Source organism: Sphaeramia orbicularis, chromosome 9, assembly GCF_902148855.1.
Source record: "Sphaeramia orbicularis chromosome 9, fSphaOr1.1, whole genome shotgun sequence".
In the NCBI taxonomy this organism is placed as follows: domain Eukaryota; kingdom Metazoa; phylum Chordata; class Actinopteri; order Kurtiformes; family Apogonidae; genus Sphaeramia; species Sphaeramia orbicularis.
Genome location: NC_043965.1, coordinates 20,410,201 through 20,429,083, shown reverse-complemented (window position 1 = coordinate 20,429,083; position 18,883 = coordinate 20,410,201). Strand labels below are relative to the sequence as shown.

The 18,883-nt window shown below is 37.7% G+C and overlaps 1 protein-coding gene across 1 annotated transcript in view; it reads left to right on the top strand.

Annotated features, from left to right (window-relative positions):
• The first annotated feature begins 527 nt into the window (after window positions 1-527).
• ghra (growth hormone receptor a) overlaps window positions 528-18,883 on the top strand; it is a 58,987-nt gene continuing 40,631 nt past the window's right edge. The window contains exons 1-2 of the mRNA XM_030143035.1: window positions 528-920; window positions 12,031-12,152. Of these exons, the coding sequence (XP_029998895.1) occupies window positions 12,047-12,152 (106 nt within the window). The 5' untranslated portion in view covers window positions 528-920; window positions 12,031-12,046. The remainder of the gene's footprint in view (window positions 921-12,030; window positions 12,153-18,883) is intronic.

Here is an 18,883-nt window from a genome sequence, read left to right as displayed (position 1 = left end):
GAATATGTTACTGCAGATCACGTTTAGCAAGAACAGGAACAGTAATGATATGAATTGTAATGTATGGGGTGTTGCATAAGCGTCCACTGTTGGTTGATATGCAAGTAAAACAACAAAATCCACGAATATACAAGAGAACAGTTTTGAATAGCTGTGCACTGGAGTGACCACTATGCATGAAAGGGTTAAATAAATAAATAAATAAATAAATAAAAATACAACTACTACGAATAATATTAATAGTTGTTGTTGTTGCTTTCAAATCTACTCTGTGGTTATGAAACAATTAAGCTTATTGATTTAACAGTAAATGCTTGTAATATTTATCTATCTATCTATTTCTTCTTTTTTTTTCTTTTTTCTTTTTTTTTTTTTTTTGTTTCTACACTGACGCATTTTCCACAGTCACTTCAGTGCGCTTTTACGCACCCTGAAAAGCAAAAAAGCAACACATTGCTTCCTAAACAAGGTTTTATTTTGGAAGTTTTGTCCCGGCAGTCTTTTCTTTTCAGGCTGTTCTCACTTTGGTGGTGGTGGTGGTGGTGGTGGTCGTCATCATGGAGTAGACTGGATTGTTGGCAGATGAGGGCGCTTCATCGCCATGTGAAACACACGAACCGTGCCTCTGTCCTACACCGACGTAGTGCGCGTAGCTGTTAAAGCAGGATAGATAATGAACTGAGCAGCAGAGAGGACCCAAAAATCTCCAGCATAAAGAGAAGCTCAGACAGTTGTTTTAGTTCAGAGAAAACCCCGGACCTGGGAGATCTTTAAACCGGGCCGAGGCGGGCTGAAGTGGAGGAGCAGGACCTCTTCTTTTCGTGCCTGTTGCTGCTCACACTTGGCCATCAAGAAGATCATGTTCTGAAAAGTCGATCCACTTTCTCAGCTGCAGTTCCCAACTTGTGATTTCGTCTTGAGTAAGTGTTTTCTCTTTGTTTAAAACATACGGTGCATTTGTTGCGCTCATCCGAGTCACTGAAAGTCCAAGTTTTTTACGCAGTTTACGCATGTACTGCACGGGACAACTTTTCTAAAATTGCATTGCACACTTCTTCTTGCATAATCTTTACAACTCCCAATGCATTTATTTGTACGAAATGCTTACAAGGTGGCGTGATTTAATAAAAGCAGCACAGGATTTGGAGGTTTTCTAAAATGTCTCCATAAATTGGTGGTAGAAGTGTGTTGGATACCCAAAGGATGGCACGAAAGGGGCAGAGATGGTCTGTTTAGAAGGATGCAGTATTTCTGCACTTACCTGATAAGTTGTATCTTATATCAGCACTTTGGGAGTTAGATTATTTGCATCAGTATGAAAAAAAAACATTCTGACAAATATCTAATGCTGCCTGACTGACATAAGCTGTTATAAATTCCAGTTGCTGCACATGCACATGCTTATTGATCTGCTCTGTGCATTATGGAAATCAGTGTGAGACCATATTTAATACATGCTGAGACTTAAAACACAGGCTACATGTTTAGAATAATCATTTCAGTACGTTATATCAACAATTATTCATGCAAAAAGTTGTATAACATTGAGATATTTGTGTCTGATATTGCAAAAATGGCAACTTTATACTTCAATTTGGTTCAGCAACAGAAAAAAATCAAACATTTTGGAGGAAGTGGATCCTACTAATGTTCAGCAGGAATAATTTATTGAAAACAAATATACTGTGTAAAAAAATCTGTTCCTAGTGACACTACACCTATGGTCTAATTGTGTCTGTATGAGTGAATAGTCATGTTTCATTTGACATAGATCACCTTATTTTTTATGATATAAATCAGCTTTCCTCTTCTGCTGTTATAATTAGGCATCAGAAGAACATAAGGGGAAATGAGATGTGTATTTAACTGCCTCCGACTGTGTGCAAGGAGGGATTTATCTATTGTTTTTTTTAGCTCATTTCTCCTATACTGGACTGCACTCTTCAAGGAATTATTTGTGTTGTGTATGTGCATACATTAAAGTGCAGTGCTTTAATTCACTCTATTTCATCTTTAATCACATTGAGATAGAAAATGACACAGTGAAAGTATCAGATGGACAGACTCTCAACATACAGACAAAAACAAAATAAGTTAAATCACAAAGAAAGGCTACTATTTTACCTTAACAACCTCTTAACCAGATTCTTTATCATAAACGTGTCAAATGCTTCAAATGTTGGCATCTGTCAAAACTAAGGGTACATTAACCCTTTCATGCATAGTGGTCACTACAGTGGACAGCTCTTCTCTTGTATATTCATGGATTTTGCTGTTTTAGTTCCATATCAGCCAACACAGTGGACACTTATGCATCATGTAACTTTGCTGTTCTTGATGAACCTTATCTGCAGTAACACGTTTGAGTGTAAATCAATTGTTATTAGACTGTAATTATAATTTTTTCTTTAAGAAAATGGATATTTTTGCATATTATTCCCATGAAGTGAGTAATAACTAGTATTAGAGTATGTTTAAATATGAGAAAACATCAGATTAGCAGCATTAAAAGTGTTTTTATTTCATAGTTTTCACAGTATACCAGTAAATACACATTTCTTGGCTTCAAAAATTAAACGCATCATATCCATTTGAGTGGACATTTTTGCAACTCCATGAAAAATAGGTTCATAAAAAGCTGTCAATCGCACTGTTTTTTTTTTTTTTTATTCATGCCTAAAGAGGAATTAAAACGGGGGGAAAAATCATGATTAAGGTTCTCATAATTCAGGCATGAAAGGGTTAAAAGCAACTGCAAGGCAACTTTAAAAAAAAAAAAAAATTAAATAATGCAACATAGCTGAAAAAAACATTGCATTTTTTGTTGCATCCACAAATACTAAAATTAAAATGTGACATAAATGCAGTATATTGTCAACACCTATTCTTTTAGACTATAGTTTGATAAATTGTGTGTGACCATATTTAGAGAAATGCATTGCAAACACAATGTATGCTGCGATACTTGCATGATAGCAGCCATTATATACAATAACTTTCATTAGGTAGACAAAGCAGAAATGTTTTCGCAGAGGTGGATGCTTTTTTTGTGTCTTTCTTGTTGTTTGCTCCACTCCCACATACAAACATTAAATACAGCTGTTATGTTCTATACCCTTTGCCTGTGCACGGGCTTTCAAACCATTAAATATCACACATCCATGTACATATATATGCATACACATACATGTATGAGTGTGTCTGGCATACAGAGAGGAGTAGAAGAATTCAGAGCAGAAAAAATGGACGTTACACACCTATATTTATTCTATCATAACAAGAATAGTCATGAGAGAACTTGTTTAATATGGTTGAACTCTACAGCTGTTCTAGTCAGATTCAAAAGTGTTCATATTTAAGGAATTGGATTAATTAGTGTAGGGTCAAAACACAGTAATGTCCCATCAGAGAGTGAACTTTAATTGATTGCCATTCCAACATTTATTTCATTATAAAGTAGCTCCTTGTTTTGGATAATCCCTTATGGTCCAAATAAAGCAAAAATGAATTTAAAAGCAAAAATGTGGGTCATTTAGCAACACTAATCTGTCAAATTGTCTCTAAAATGTCCCATCAGAGAGATTTCGAATACTGTGTTTTGACCCTGTATCATATTTGATCATTTATAGAAGTATCTGTTGTATTAATCAGTCCTGATCAACTTTTGTAAATTAGCCAAAGACAAGTTAACATAAAGAAACCTAGCAAGCCTGTGCATGCATGGAATGTTGCAAAGTGGACACTTTCCACAAAGATTGATGTTCAAATTTGCACTGGCTTTCTCTAGTGTCTGTCGCTTTCACTTTTTTTGCTCACGCTCTTTACCTTTCTTGTTCTTGCTCCGATACACACACTTGATTTTAGGCAGTACATAAACACCCGCTCTGTCTGCTTCTCTCTTCCCGTACACACAGACTGTAGCGGGGTTTGCAGATGTGTGTGCTGATCTGTTTCCAGCAGAGCCTCTTCTCATGCCAGTGTGCTGACTCTGACTTTTCCACTCTCTCTTATGAAATAAGAGTAGGAGACATTAGAGACATCCAGTAGCCAGATCTGAACGCCTGAGAGCACACACACACACACATACATACACACAGGTTAAAAAAGCATCCAGTGCCCACGTGAAGACATACACTCAAAGTCATTATTTAAGAACTTACAGGGGACAGCACATTGACTTATCTTAACGTCCAGGAGAGTTACTACAACATACTTAAACCTTATCCTTACCCTGTCCTTAGTTCAACTCCAGTTGGACCTTAAGTTGTATCAATAGGATTTAATGATTTAGCCCCATAAGGGAGCTGAGTCCCCATATGTGACTGTAAACCCCATCTTCATGCACATGCACACACAGTCACCACAGGTCGAAGGTATGTAAATACAACTAACAGTCCAAGGATTATTAGGAACAGCTGGCCACTGTAGTTTTTTGACCCTCATCTCGTCCGTCACTGTGGACTCTACCTCACCAATGTCTGGCGCAGGCTCATGTTGAAGTCTGTTACAGGTTTATTTCAACAATAGAGGTTTGTGGAGAGGGGGTTATGGAGGGAAGAAAATCTACTTGCATGACATCTGAAAGACGTAACAGTGAACTTTAGATCATTCAGCCTGTTAATGAGGAGGGACTGATGACGCTCACTGAAATATCATGGATCAATATCGTGGATCAACCACGGATCATCATTAAATGTCCTGCAAATTCTTTTCATCCATGAATCTTCTTTTATTTTTTCACTTCCTTGCCCGCTACCAGCCCGCATTTCGTTTAATTTTTCCCGTACCCGTGAAAATTCTCATCATTTTTTTCTTTGTACCCGCATGTTTTTGCTGATTACCTGTAGGGTACAAGGTTATTATCGTTAACAAAAACTAACGAAATGACGAAAACTAGAATTGTAAAAACATTTTCGTTGACTGAAATTAATAAAAACTAGAAAAGCACTCGGAGAGCGCAGACCTCCGCCAAGGCTGATCAGTGCCCCCCCCCGTGGGCCCCCCCACGCCAAGGAGGTTATGTTTTTGCCAGGGTTTGTTTGTTTGTCTGTCTGTCTGTCTGTTTGTCTGTCCGTTAGTGTGCAACATAACTCAAAAAGTTATGGACAGATTTTGATGAAATTTTGTGGTCTGCGCCCCCCCCGTGGGCCCCCCCACCCCCGATCACCACCAAAATTTAATCATTTCTTCCTTATCCCATTTCCAACAAACCCTGAAAATTTCATCCAAATCTGTCCATAACTTTTTGAGTTATGTTGCACACTAACGGACAGACAAACAGACAGACAGACACACAAACAAACAAACAAACCCTGGCAAAAACATAACCTCCTTGGCGGAGGTAACTATAACTGAAAGACAAAACGATAACTAACTGAAACTGTATTGTGTGTTTACAAAACTAACTAAAACGTATAAAAATTATGGATAAAATTCCCTTCGTTTTTGTCTTTGTCAATGTCGGATTGATGTGACATTGATTTATTTCCCTCAAGCAATTTTATCTGCTGGCACCATATGATATTTAAGGGTCCGTCACTTGTGTTCACTTGTGGTTTACAGTTGTCTTCTGGTCCCCACTCTACCTGGAAACATGGAGACTAAAGTTGGGAGAAAGTAGCAGAGTCCTGTCTGGGATTTAATTGAATATGACGGAGAAGAAGAGAAAAGATGTAAAAAACTAAAACTAAAACTAAACTAAAACTAAGCATTTAGAAAATAACAAAAACTAATAAAAACTAGCAAACCTGCTTTAAAAACGAATTAAAACTAACTGAATTAGAGAAAAAAAAGTCAAAACTAAATAAAACTAAACTATAATGAAAAATCCAAAACTATTAGAACCTTGGTCGGGTACCTGACCCGGTGCCGAACTCTGGTCAGTACCATTCACTATGGAATTAGAAAACGGAAACTTTTATGATTTTGCCTGGTTAAATAAGTATTGTTTCATTCATGGCCAAAATGCAGTTTTATTTTTTACTTTTGTACTTTATTACAATTGAGAAGTTGTACTTTTTTACTTTTACTTAAGTAAAGGACTTGACTCAGTACTTCCACTTTTACGAGACTATTTTTTCACACAAGTAGCTGTACTTCTACTTAAGTACAGAATGTGAGTACTTTTGCCACCTCTGGTGTGTCGTCAGTGAAAGGCTTATTGTTCTTATTTAAAAGAAGATAACTACTTAAGTTGTTACCATAATTCTGCTTATACTCTGCATTGCAATGTGCCGTATGCTCTCAATGTACTATAAGAGAGCATACTGACTGGATATTTTCTAGTTTTTAGCCTTTAGTCCTACTCCCTCTCAGCCTTCTTCAACCACTTGTCATGACATGTTTTAATGCTCTAGTCGTCAATTATATTTTTTAGAGCTGATTGCATTTGGTTAAACTTTTGCGGCCTTCCTGACCCTGAATAGCCTAAAATTTTGTGTTGAATGCTTGGCTAGAAATTTAGCTACTAATTCCAAAGTCATTTACAAAATTATGCTAAGTGTTCATTTTTTTGAGGTGCATAACAGTTGCTTTCTTCTAATGGAATCAGTAAAGTTAATCTGTATCTCAAATGGGAGGCATTTCAGTTCATCCAGTTCATTCAAAGACTGCACGAATTTGTAAAACCTTAAAGTTTGACCCAGTCTGGTCTTGCATACTTTCATACCTTGTGACTTAAGCCCCTCAGGCTGAATGGGCGGGCCATCTGTCAGGTTTCTTGGCCATAATCACCACTCTGATGTACTGTCTGATGTCTGGTGTGTCTGTTGTCAGTACCTACAGTAACACCATTATATTTTACCTCCCCTACTTTCTTCTTTACACTTAATTTCCTCTGGATCAAGCACTCAACCTCACCACCATGACTAAGTGGTATCACTGGAATGTTGACTAAAAGAAAAATAAAATCAGAAAGAGTAAGTAATAAAGGTGATCAAAATCATCCTAATCCTTTGCCACAAGCAAAAACTACATTTTTTGAATCCCAAAAAACAAAATAGGAAACACGACAAGTAATCGAGCATGGAGTGTAAGTAGTGGGGTCCCCTCATAATGTGGGGTCTGACTACTTTATGGGCAGCAAAATGCACACCATTAAACTTTAGGGTCAAAAACTCAGGTTCATTTTAGGGGTTTATGCAAGTTGTGAGTCTGGTGTAAGATTATAGTATCAGGAAATGAATATAAGTCTATGAAGGGTCCACAAGTGATGGAAACAAGGATGTGTATGTGTGTATACTCATATAGCATACATGCCATGCACAAATTCACGTTGGTGAGGATAGAAACAGTGTTCACAGCAGATGTCATTATTCCGCGCAACTGCAACCTCATTTCATGCTTAGAATTATTGGTTTGTTTGTGCACTGATGTATGTTTTCAATGCATGTATGTACAGGGCGGGGAAGCAAAATTTACAATATTTTGAGGCAGGGATTGAAAGACAGTGTATGACCAATTAGTTTATTGAAAGTCATGTGAATTTATTTGCCACAAGAAAATTGACATAATAGAAAATGTTTTTATTCTATGTGTCCTCCTTCTTTCTCAATAACTGCCTTCACACGCTTCCTGAAACTTGCGCAAGTGTTCCTCAAATATTCGGGTGACAACTTCTTCCATTTTTCTTTAATAGTATCTTCCAGACTTTCTCGTAATAGTTTTGCTCATAGTCATTCTCTTCTTTACATTATAAACAGTCTTTATGGACACTCCAACTATTTTTGAAATCTCCTTTGGTGTGACGAGTGCATTCGGCAAATCACACACTCTTTGATGTTTGCCTTCCTGATTACTCATATGGGCAAAAGTTTCTGAAAAGGTATGGATAATAGTGTTAGGTATGATTATGACATCAATATATGTTTGGTTTCAAAACAATTGACGTAGTGCCTGCTGAGAAAAAACAACTAAATGTTCATTGTAAATTTTGCTTCCCCATCCTGTATATAAGAAGGGTTCTGCAGGAATGCATACCTGTACCAAAGTCGTCCCAATCCTGTGTGGCAAAAGAAAAATGTTTAAAATGCTTTTGCAGGATTTTTTCCTTAAATGTAATGGATGTATTGTTAGCCCTCTATCTTCCTTCCACCAAGTTTAATGGTGGGATATGTTGTATGTATATTCCAAACTCTCAGTAGCAGTAGGAAGTCCAACCAATTGATCAATGCTATGTATCCACAGACTGTATCAGTCACTGAATAAAGTATACAGCTCATTGTTTATACACATCTGTATTACGGCATCATCAAGTTTTCTTCTTCAAACAAACATTTGTAGTTGGTTATTTTAACGGTAAACATCAGTCAAAAAATCAGTAAAAATAACACTCTGTCTTATAATTTTCATGTGCTGGATCAGCTGATAGTTTACATTATAGCTCTGTTAGCTTAGCTCTGCTTTTAGACAGAAAACAGCCACAGTAAAACCACAAATCACCCCATGTTCTGTACAGTTTATGTTCAACAGCTGAACTAAAGATGTTTGGAATCATCCAAACAAGGTCAGAATTTATCCTGAGCCATGGATCAACAAACAATAAACTTGGCAAAGATAATAACATTACATAATAACTTCATACCTTCCTAAGCCTCAGTCTCACCCACGTAGAAGAAACGCTGTGATTTCAGTGTCTAACTCCAGTCTTTTCATTTAGCGTTGTGTCCAGTGGTGAAAACAACAACAGTGTTTCTAGTTTTTATCACTTTTTCACTTTCTTTGACTCTAAAAGTTGTTTTTTTAGTGGTTCTCATCTAATCTCATTACTTTCTAATACTTTGGTCCAAGGACCTCTCGCTGCCATTGGGAACCAGCAGAATGACTCACTACTCACTCTAGTGGTCACATAAATCCAGTTCATATCTCTATAGTCTTTTGTAGTTCTTTTTTTCATACCAGCATTATGATACATTTTTGGTCATTTAATATAATGGTTTAATATGTTAAAGTAGGACTAGAACATGTAGCCCCTTGTGGTGCAGTAGTTTTATTCCATTGTATTCATGCATTCATCTTCTGACTGACAGACATGACCTCCATATAACCTACATTTAAAAGGAGCACAACATGATTTTAGACAGGAGTGTGTTTATGACTTGTGGAGTTATTCCTGTAAGTAATTAACTTAAAAACGTTTTTGAATAACCATGCGTTTTCTGTTCACTTTTGAGACTACAGACAAACATATAAACAGAAACAAGGCAAATAAGTGGATTTAGACTGTAACATGAGTTTGTCCATTAGTGCTGCACAGAGCGGCTGTATGTGTATGGAAGGCTAAATGTGAGGGTACAGGCGCCACAGTACTTCTCTCTGGAATAACCTCAAACTCACGGATGTTGTGGAGTGAGTATGTGTTTGAACGCTTCCCATTTGGAGCTATAGATGGGACTAACGTGGAGATGATATGACCTCTCATCCTCTCAACTTTCTTTTTCCCTTTTTTTTCTTCACCCTGATTCAGTCACCCGGTCTAACCTTAATCTCCTCCTCCTGCTCTTGTCAGTTCCTTTTGAACAAACACACATGATTAATAGAGATTTAACGAAACATGGGAGAAACATGGTGCTGACAGCGGGGTGCCAAGTCAAGATGTGGAGATGTGTGTGTGTTCGTGTGCTGGTTTGCCTGTGTGATGTGTTCATAGTGTATGTGTGTGTGTGTCTGTGGTGTGGCTTGAGTGTGTGCATTTTGGGGCAGAGGTTGTGGGAGGGAGGTTGACCACAGAGGCCTTAACTGTTTACCAAAGGACCCCAGGAGGCCTGAGCTGCACCTCCCTCTTCTCTGATTGGCTTAGACAGCCTTCCCGTGAATCTGTGGCGCTATAATTGGCTGAAAGAAGGAGAGGAATGGGGGTTAAAAGTGTGAAATGGAGATGAAGCACCAGCCTTGCCAAGGTTTTCACAGACGCTTTCACATTGGAGAAAGAGAGACTAATGTTAGGATTAACATGAGGCCACATGTTGGAACAGAGGGGCTGCTTTCTGTCTTCTTTTATAGTTCTTGAGTTTTTCGAAAAAAATACAACATGCAAAAGAAAAAAACTAATTTTCACATTCAAAGAGAAAATTAATGTCAAATTACTCATACAGTTGTCAAGTCATCATAATAATAGTGTCATAGCTTTTGTTGAGTGAAGAAACAGTGCGTTTTAAAGTGGGACTTGAGAATAAAAGATTTTGACGAGGGAGGAAGAAAGCGTGGTTTTGAATAGATCTGAAGATGAATTGAACTAAAATGTCAGAGGAAGAAAATGAGTAAAAAGTGATTTTAAATGGAGCGATTCTGTCAGAGCAGGCATACTTACTGCTTGACAGCTCTCTGCCATGAATTCTTCACTGTATAACTTGGCCTTGTATGGCCTCTGAACACTTGGAATCCATCCTTGTACACACACATATGACTTTCTGTTTACATTGAGTTGAAAAGTTTGGTTTGTATCAGTAAATTCTGCGGCAGTGTGACAAATTTACAGCTACATTCATGAGTTGTGTACAATGTATATTTTGATAAATTCCCAGTTTGTATATCTGATTTTATTCTGCATGCGCTCTCCCATGAACATATTTTTTTGCAACTGGGTAAAGGGATGACTGTCTGTACTTAGCCTCATCATTTTTCTGCTATTTGTAAAGTCAAATGTTGTCGGTTTTAGTTGCTCTGTATATGAAATCAACAGTGATATAAAATAGCCACCCTGTTGTGTAAAGGTACTATTTCTTGATTGCATTGTGAACAAGTGGTGCCAGGGACAACAAACCCCACCCCTTGCACATACTGTATCTTATTTTGGCATCAATCCAGCTGATGTCATCATGTCTATGCGTGTGCTGATGTCAGCATAGACATGGACAGCATTGACAAATTTTGCCCATTATAAGTAAATGGGGGAAAAAAAAAAAAGATTTTTAAAAATTCATAAAAAATTTGAACTTTGACCTACTTTTCCCAAAATGCAATCACATTTATTCTGGGTCACTGGGAATCTATAAACCCAATTTGGTATGAATTCAACCAGTAGTTTTGCTGCTAAAGTATAAACAAACATACCAAACCAAAAACAATACCCCTTGCCTCCCCTTTGGGGGGCGGGGTAATAAATTCCAAGAAGATTTCATTTGGCTGGATTGGACTCTGTTGTTAGGCCCAGTCTATCCAAATTACATAAATCTGGTGGCGTTGTCCTCAGAGATATTGCCTCCTCATTTGGGGTTGCTGGCTGCCCAGCAAAGTTGTGGAGACACAGCTGTAAATAGCCAAGGGTGCAGACAGAGACTTTGGCCTATATTTAGAGGTTGGACTTGACGGGAAGAACTTGCCCGCCAACACCAACTCATTGACTATGAAGACTTTGTATATCACAGACTACATACAAAAATCTTTTTTTAGTTTTTCCAGTGATGGCCCAGATGAGAGAGGCGGTCAACACATTTACATGTCAATGGTTTTGTTGGGAAATTCACATCTAGTTTGTAGACAGAGATTAAAGCTTTGGGAAATTGTGGTTATGTGTGTCTGCAATACAGATTTTGGCCAATATGGACTCTGTGTTCTTTTTTGTTGAGAAAACCACCCACTTATTATTAATGTGACCTGGTTAGTACTACTACAAGAGGACTAAAAAAAGGCCTCAATGGCTTCATCAAATAAGAGTAAAAATGTTTCATTACCTTCACATTTTCTTCTCAGTTACATGGTATAGAGAGGAGGGGTTATTTTTTGTCATCTAATAGTATTGAGATTGTTTCCATTCATGACAAAAATAGAAAATGGAACATATGCACTTAACATTGTAATTAATTGTTCAATAAAACGCAGAAATCACAACGGAGTATTTTTTATGCTCTGTGTCCAGTGGAAAATAAATAGCAGCTATAATTTATCCTCACAGAGTCTGAGAGAGAGAGAGAGAGAGAGAGAGAAACATAAAAGAGATGGAGGTAAAAAGGCCAGATGGGTTTTTTCACATAGACATGCTGTTATGGAGTCTTGCTGTTAATTATAATCACCGTTTCTTTCTTATTTTTTCAGTCTCTCTTGCAACATCATGGGTGTCGTGTCTGCCTCCAGTCTCCTGACCTCTCTCCTCATATCCTCCCTGATCTCACCGGGATCTGCCTTTCTCCAGGACTGGGATCATGCGGCGTTATCGGGTAGGTCACTGACATTTTTTTTACCGTTTTCTGTCTGAACAAGTGTACTGAAAACAAGTTAAATATGTGTCTGATCCCAAATCTCTCCTCATACAGTATCAATCTCTCTACAAGCAGCCCATCAAACATTAACAAATGTAATTCAGGTTTGTTAGCGACGTATTGTTGATACATGCTATCACGTCTTATGTCAGACATCAGTTGCAGAATGCTGTGTTTGCTCTGATACGTGTGGAAAGGTTCACTGTTAAGCAAACACTGTGCTTTCCTGGTCTGGCTTGTCTACTGATCAATAGAGCCAGGGTAAATATATGGCTGGGGCTTTTTTGTCAAAGTCCAGGGACAGGATGATGCTGGATGTTCAGCCAGCTAATCCAGCTGTCACTGAACCATTTGAAATAATTAGGTGAAAGAATGCTGCGGCTGAGAAAACAGGCCAGGGTTATATTTTAGGATAATTGATATTATAGAATAATTGATAACTATAACTATTGGGATCCTCAAGTTCCTGTGGCCAAGAAAAGAATTTCACTGTGTTTTATGGCAGTGTCCTCAATTGATACTGAGAGTTACAAGTTGCTTTTCCATTGACCCTCAAATTGCGCAAATATAACTTGCGTATAAAAATTTACCTAATGGAAAAACGACAATTTCGCCAAAAGTCTCATTTTTCGATTAAAAGTTTTTGCGCTGGCAAGAGGTGGTTTTTCGGGTGTAAACTGCAATGGAAAGACCTTTTTTTCACAATTAGAGTCAGGTGAATTAAAAAACCGGATGTTGACTGTACGTTACAACAAGCAAAGAAGAAGAAGATGAAACATGTCACGGTATGTGTGGACACACCAGGAAACCCAATCATTTTTTTTATTTAGTACAAGATAGAGGGGAAATATATAATAATAATAATAATGAATATATCTGTAAATCAACACCATATTTACGTTCATTGCCATGTTTATGGAATGACTGAAATCTCGTGATAATAAATAAGCAAATCATTGCATTTGTGATTTAATGGAAAGCCGACATTACGCACTTCTGTTTTTTCGACATTTAGTAAATATCGGTAAAGTTTTGCACAGATGTCCAATGGAAAAGCGACGAGTATCACATAATTGATAAATGTCTCAGTACTGTTGTGAATCGGTACCGTCTTTAATGGATAAAACCTCAGCAGCTAAAATTAGGTGACCTTCAACCTAAAATGAGATGGAGATCCTTGTTTATACAAAGACTGTCTATGTGAGAGCTGCATGTGACTCAAGAAATAGTCAAAACCAACTGACCAGGTTTAGTCACTTTAGCTATTTGTCAAAATGTTGCTCCCACAAATATGTAGTTAGTTTAGTTTTTCCATGTTCTCACTTGCAAGTTTTTAAAAAGTTCAGTTACTTCTGAACTCCAAACAAGCCATCATTCACTTTCAAGCATGAATTCCAAACTTGCTTCTTCCTGGAGACTCATGTTCTGGAAAGAGGCATTTCCAGTGTCAAGACATACAGGCAATTTTTGACACCAGTAATATCATAAAAGTCATTCTCTGAAGTATGTTTTGGCAAGTTACTGTCTTGCCTGTGTATTCTTAGGTTCATCTGCTCACTGCCATTAAGAAGTGAGCCAGACAGCAGACAGACAGAGCCACGAGAAATCTCCCAAACATCCCAGGGCATCTGTTGCCGGAATGAAAAGCGCTCTAGTTACCTGGAAGAAACAGAAACAGAATTTTGGCTGTGAGAAACTGGTTTTAAATTAGAACCTGTTGACATGGATTTACCTTCTGCATGTAATTGTCAATGATTTCGGAGTATCCTCTCATGTACATTACTACTATCTTTATGCTTTATGTTGTTCTTAGCCTGTCATCACTTGCTCGACTGCAGCTGGTTCAAAACGCTGCTACTCGAGTTTTAACTAGAGCCAAAAAACCCAATTCATTACCAATTATCACCCCAATTTTAGCATCACTTCACTGACTTCCAGTTCATTTCCGAATTGATTTTAAAATATTTATCATTTGTTTTTAAATGCTTCCGTGGCCTTGTCCCGCAGTATCTGTCCGACCTGCTACAGCTGTCTCAGATAAGCAGATCAGTCACTGTTAGTCGTCCCAAAGACAAAGACAAAGCTGAGAGACGACAGGTCTTTTTCAGTCGCTGCCCCCAAACTGTGGAATGAACTATCTTTGTACATCAGGCAAGCCAACTCAATTTCTGTTTTTAAATCCTCTCTTGATGCATATTTTTTCTCTTCAGCTTTTAACCCAGTATGAGAGGTTGGCTTTTATTGTTTTAATTAATTAATTCTTTGATGTGTTTTATTTGATTTTATATCTGTTTACAGCACTTTGGCCAACTGTGTTGTTTTAAAAGGGCTTTATAAATAAAGTTGACTTGACTTTAGTGATGTCCCTATCTGGATTTTTGTTGCTTCCGATCCAATTTTTTTGGGGATTAGTTTTGCCGATACCAATCCAATGCTGATCCGATACCAACTTTTTAACAAGGAAATTTTGATTTAAAGTTGGAGTCATTATTTTTAGGTTATTATGCTATTATTTTACTTGAGATCACACTTTGGCTGAATGTGGAACCTGAACTAAAACAACTATGACACCTTTGACTCTCAATAACTTTAGTATAATTTTTGCACTTTCCAAATTCATATTGTTAGCCAAATTAGACCCTTTGGCAGGCTGGTTTTGGCCCACGTATGTTTGCCACCACTACTGTAGCGCATCTATGGACAGGTCCGTCCAGGTATTATATGGGGGTGTGTTCCATGCCGTTAGTGATGCACAGATCAGCGGATTACTCGCAGTGTCAGTTTATTTGCGTGGCAGGTTGGGTGGGGTCACATAATTCCACAAGAGCCCTGTGGGTTGAACAAAACCCGCTCAGATGTGTGGACGCTCAGACCTTAAAGTGAAAGTGAAACTTAGAGACGCTTTACTAATTTCTCTAAGCCTCCTGCTGGTGTGCAGCTTTTCCCTACCTTCGGAAAGTTGAATTTGAGGGGGCAGGACATTTACCCCCCACCCCAGAACCGGGCCCGGATCTGCCCAATCTCGTGACTAAATCCAATCCAGTCATCTAAAAAATGCCAGATCGGCAGCTGATACCAATCTTTAGTTCAGATCTTGACATCCCAACTTGACTTTAACCCTTTCATGTACGAATTATGAGAACCTTAATCAAAATTTTTTCCTGAATGTTTTTATCCCTCTTTACGCATGAAAAAAACAATGCGATTGAAAAATTTCTTCTGAAAAATACATTAAAAAAATAAAATAAAATAAAATACAAATAATTCAAAAAAATTCAAAAATACATAAAAAAAATTATGATGAAAAACAAAAATTCTTATGAACATATTTTTCATTAAGTTGCAAAAATGTCCACTCAGCTGGACACCACACGTTTAATTTTTGATGCACAGAAACATGTATTTACTGATAAATTCTGTGAAAACTATGGGGAGGGCTTGTGATCCTGGGGGTTTATGCTCAGGAGAGATCTACATAATGTTACCAGTTCATGTCAGAAAAGAAATGTAGTGTCTTAAAACTTTAATAAAGATATGTGTACAAAAAAAACCAAAAAAAAACAATGAAAAGAACAAAATCCACAAATATACAAGAGAACAGCTATAGAATAGGTGTCCACTGTAGTGACCAGTATGCATGAAAGGGTTAAAGAAAAGAACATGCAATAGAAAAAAGGCAGTTTGAGTCCATTTGGTAGAATAGAACAGGAGCAGGGTTTAATCTTGGGAATATGTCAAAATCACAAATTCTATCATGAAACATGAAATAACTAATATATTTGTACAAACTTCTACAATGTTTTACCTTTACCAACATGAAGTAGGATACATGATTTGTCTTTCTTTCTTTCTGGAAATAGCCTCCTACTGTAAAGTGTCATCATTCTACATTCTTCTGCCAGTTTTCTTTTTTTCTGTTTTTGGAAGGTTATCTCAGGTGATACAGTTCATTAAAGTCTCTGTTTGTTGACTCTTAATATACACTAGCAAAAGCCCCCACTTATATCCAAAGAGGCATTTGTCATAAGAGATGACTTTCAGTGTGTAATCTATGGCTCTACAGACCTGGCATTAACATACACAAGTGTTTTGTTTCAAGTGTGTCCACTCACGCCAGGCAATAGACTATGACTCAAATGTGCCTCAAGTGATGACCTCTAATGATCTCACCTCCCTACATTATATGCAACTGAACAAGTTCTTTGTAGCCTAAAACACAGGTCAAGCCAAAGCTGCAAGATTTGATGAAAAAGTCATATTATGGGCTGTTTTGCAATTCGAGTCTGTTTTCTTCATTATGAAAAAAAATGCACAGATTACTGATGATTTTGAAATGTGTGTTACTGTCAAATTAAACATAGAAAAATCCAGACCAATTCAATTAAATGTGTGGCTGTACTACAAGCTTTTAAGAAATTGCCTCTGAAATGTTTATTTGCAAAATAATTCACTGTATGGCTCAAAGACTGATGGCAGCTCCTGAGGTTGAATGTTTTCATGCTTGTTTTTCTCTACATGAGGTGAGGCCATGAATCAATACACCTTAAATGCTGATATAACAGCTTCAGTGTTGTGCTATGATTGTTTTTAATGGCTCTTGCGTGATATACGTCAGTCATACTTGAATCATCAAGTGCTTAAAATGTGTTTATGGATTTCTACTGGATTACGTAAACTGCAGACATTTTATTTCCTATTGGAGGAAAAATGTGGTAGCAAGAGGCCAGGTGCGCTCAGGCAGCACAACTCATGTGAAGCCCTCATAATATAATAATGGAATATTAAAATATTTGTGGGGTTTTTTGGATGTCTTTGCTCCGCAGAGGATGTCAACTGAATGGGAAGTCCATCCCAGGATGCATGCTTGTTGACACTGCCAAAAGAATGTGCATATATGTGTCCCAGACGACCCCCAGTTGTATCCTGACTGATCAGATCTGAATGAATTCTCAGTCTCAGTATGTCCTGAGTGTGTCCTAGCTGGGATCAGATCATGCACAATGCACCAGGTTTGGATGGGACATCTGATTGGAAAAGTCTTGTAAAAAAAAAAAAAAAAAAAAAAAAAGATCAGAAAATAGGCTGGTTAGAGGTCTGCTGTCTCTAGTTATTAAGTTTGTAGTTTTGAGGAAACAAAGCGTTTCATTGAAGCAATGTTCCACCAAAGTTTGACAATTGTCACAAGCTTTGAAAGTATTGTTCTCTCCACTCTTCTCCATTTGTGTTGAAATAATCCACGTTGCACATTCCGAGCAAAAGTATTTCTGGTGCCAGTGCTGGCACCACAGCAGTCAAAATCTTTTACTTTACTGGCATTGATTACAAATGATCTCCTCATTGTTTTCTATTAGAAGCCTGTTACGCTTATGGCTTAAAATAAATGTGGATACCTTTAAGTGATCAAGCTTAAGATGTGTGTGTGTTCTAATAACCAATTAATTTGACTGTCTGATGTGTTCGTGGCAAAAAACAAAAAACAAAACAGAAATTCTCTTATTGCTCTCCTTTCTGGTCAAATTTTTTGGAAAAAGAAGCTCATATTGGGTAAGTTATGTGATGTTTTTTTGGTCACTACTACAGGGTGGAATCGAGTTTTCACAGGTTTTTTTTTTTTTTTTTTAATTGGAAAACAGGTACAAATCAATATATGTCTGTCACTGCAGACAAGAAATTTAAACATACACACATACATGTGCCAAGACAACCAAGATATAACTCGCAAAACTAAGTAATTAATAAGAGATATACGTATAAACACATGTACACATGTATACACATGTATAAGTGCATCATTACAATTGGCAGTCATACCTAAAAACAATAACACAGAACACCTGCATATTTCATAGCCCCTTAACCCTAACCAACCCTATCCCACAGGACTTTCTCTAAATTTCATGACATGCTTGTTATTTCAAATAAATACAAAAAAAACACAAAATAATAATAGAGTCAAATCATAGCTCGAGCTACATTGAGCGCTTCCTTCCTAGCTTTGAGTACACACTGGCCACCTCCATTCATCTTGGCAACAGAGAGCTCCAGAGATATCATCTGTATTAAAGAATAAATCCATTGATGCACAGAGAGTGAGTGCAGTGGTTGCCACCTAACCGCCAACATCTTTTTAGCTACTGTACATGAAGATAACCACAGCAACCTTTGCATATGGTTAAAGTTTTACCCATCATTTAATCATCATTTAAAAGCGTACATTTTGGAGAGCAGTCTTCACAGTTTTTGATATAATTAAGACTACAGTCTACTCTCGTTATACCGCCAACTTCCGTTCACGGCCAAATTGGCGGTATAGCGAAAATGGCGTTACAACGGGTTGCGTCCATAATGTGCATGTCTTTACTATATGATGTCTATGCTGCCTCCGTTAACCCGTTCTAATTGCGTTTCTAAATAAATCTTGATTCTGTTATGTTGTAAGGCAGGGATCGGCAACCTTTAACACTCAAAGAGCCATTTCGACCCGGTTTCCACGGAAAAGACAACACTGGGAGCCGCACCTCGGAGGTGCCACGGCGGCGCACCTCGGAGGTGCCGTGCCGCGACGCTGGCGGTATAACGGTCGGGAAATCAATGGTATAAGTGTTGTTTGTGCATGGAACTGGGCTGGCGGATGGCGATAAGCGGAAATGGCGGTATAACAGCGGGCGGTTTAACGAGAGTAGACTGTA